Source organism: Erpetoichthys calabaricus, chromosome 9, assembly GCF_900747795.2.
Source record: "Erpetoichthys calabaricus chromosome 9, fErpCal1.3, whole genome shotgun sequence".
In the NCBI taxonomy this organism is placed as follows: domain Eukaryota; kingdom Metazoa; phylum Chordata; class Cladistia; order Polypteriformes; family Polypteridae; genus Erpetoichthys; species Erpetoichthys calabaricus.
Genome location: NC_041402.2, coordinates 105,084,778 through 105,086,846, shown reverse-complemented (window position 1 = coordinate 105,086,846; position 2,069 = coordinate 105,084,778). Strand labels below are relative to the sequence as shown.

The window sequence follows — 2,069 nt, the reverse complement described above, 5'->3', positions numbered from 1 at the left end:
CGACAGGCGGATTGGTGCGGCATCCGCAGTGATGCGGGCTCTGCATCGGTCTGTCGTGGTGAAAAAGGAGCTGAGCCGCAAGGCGAAGCTCTCAATTTACCAGCTGGTCTATGTTCCTACCCTCACCTATGGTCATGAGCTATGGGTAGTGACCGAAAGATCGAGATCGCGAATACAAGCGGCTGAAATGAGTTTCCTCCGCAGGATGTCTGGGCTTTCCCTTAAAGATAGGGTGAGAAGCTCAGTCATCCGGGAGGGGCCCAGAGTAGAGCCGCTGCTCCTCCGCATCAAGAGGAGTCAGATGAGGTGGCTTGGGCATCTGATCAGGATGCCTCCTGGACGCCTCCCTGGTGAGGTGTTCCGGGCATGTCTAACCGGGAGGAGGCCCCAGGGAAGACCCAGGACACGCTGGAAGGACTATGTCTCTTGGCTGACCTGGGAATGCCTTGGGATTCTCCCGGAAGAGCTAGAAGAAGTGGCCGGGGAGAGGGAAGTCTGGGCATCTCTGCTCAAGCTGCTGCCCCCGCGACCTGACCTCGGATAAGCGGAAAAGGATGGATGGATAACAAGGTTAACATGAGCATTACTTTAGACACGACTGCAATTGCATAAAATTGCCTCATGTATTAAAAAACAGATAATGTCAAACACTGTGACGTCAGTCAAAGAAGATACCGGCGCACACTCTAATGTTTCAAGCCAAAAACTCAGTTTTGCCTGTTTACACATAAATAAGGAAAATTAAAGTTATTTAAAGTTTTCAATTTAGTGGTTTACTCGCTTTTATCAAAGATATGTTTGAAATGCAAGCATCAAAGCACACCCCTTCCTTCCGCCTGAAAAACCATGTTTTTTTTTTTTTTTTCATACATAAGTCTGCCAAAAAGTTTGACTAAATAATTTTGGAGTATCTCATAAAACAAGCAAACAAGATATTAAAGTATTTTGTATAATGAAGAAATACTTTTATTTAATTAACATTATTTCTGCTCTTTATCCAGGTATAGACCATCACATATGAAGTTTATTTTTCATTTGTTAATTTTGATAATTTTCATTTTTTCTCTTTTTTTCAGGTTTGATAACTGGAGATTCAGTCACTAATATTAAAAGTGATATCATAGGAATAGAAGGAGGTGAGGTTACACTCCAGTGCAGCTACTCAACAAGTAGTAGCTATGCTTATTTATACTGGTACCGAAAGTATATAAACCATGGCATGCAATATATTTTGTACAAAGGAGCTGGCACGGCTAGTTCAGCTGGAAATACTGCACCATTTGCTGAGGGACGATTTTCTTCCACAACTGGACAAAATTTCACTGAACTCAAAATTTCTCTCCTCTCTTTGAGTGATGCTGCTACCTATTTCTGTGCCATGAGAACCACTGCATTACATTCTACTTACACACTCAACAAAAACTCTCTTACCACAACTAACAGATCTTTCACACTTTTCAAGATTATGGTTTGGCGGATTTATCAGTCATACTTGGGCATTAAATTGCATGCTAGGTTGGTATGAAACTATGCTGTAATAAAGGTTTAGCTTTACAGTTTTGAAAGTATCAAAATATACTTCATTAAAATAAGTTATATATTTGAATTAATAATAGCAATTTTATTGTTTCAGTTCTGACTACATTGATGTGGATGTGTACTTTTATAGGTTACACAGACTGTTACATCAAAAACAAAAAGCACATGCACAAACATGTGTAAAGAATAGTGATCCTGGACTTGCCATTTGTTACACTCCTAATATATACAGTATATACATCTTCTTCTTCTTCTTTCTGCTGCTCCCATTAGGGATTGCCACAGCAGATCATCTTCTTCCATATCTTTTTGTCCTCTGCCTCTTGTTCTGTTACACCCATCACCTGCATGTCCTCTCTCACCACATCGATAAACCTTCTCTTAGGCCTTCCTCTTTCCTGGCAGCTCCATCCTTAGCATCCTTCTCCCAATATACTCAGCATCTCTCCTCAGCACATGTCCAAACCAACGCAATTTCGCCTCTCTGACTTTGTCTCCCAACCGTCCAACTTGAGCTGACCCTCTAATGT

General features: G+C 41.5%; 1 gene segment (V, D, J or C); it reads left to right on the top strand.

Annotated features, from left to right (window-relative positions):
• The first annotated feature begins 892 nt into the window (after nucleotides 1-892).
• LOC127529216 (T cell receptor alpha variable 26-2-like) lies at nucleotides 893-1,525 on the top strand. The segment is given in 2 exon segments: nucleotides 893-1,001; nucleotides 1,077-1,525. Coding segments are annotated over 2 exon segments (498 nt in total).
• Nucleotides 1,526-2,069: the final 544 nt, after the last annotated feature.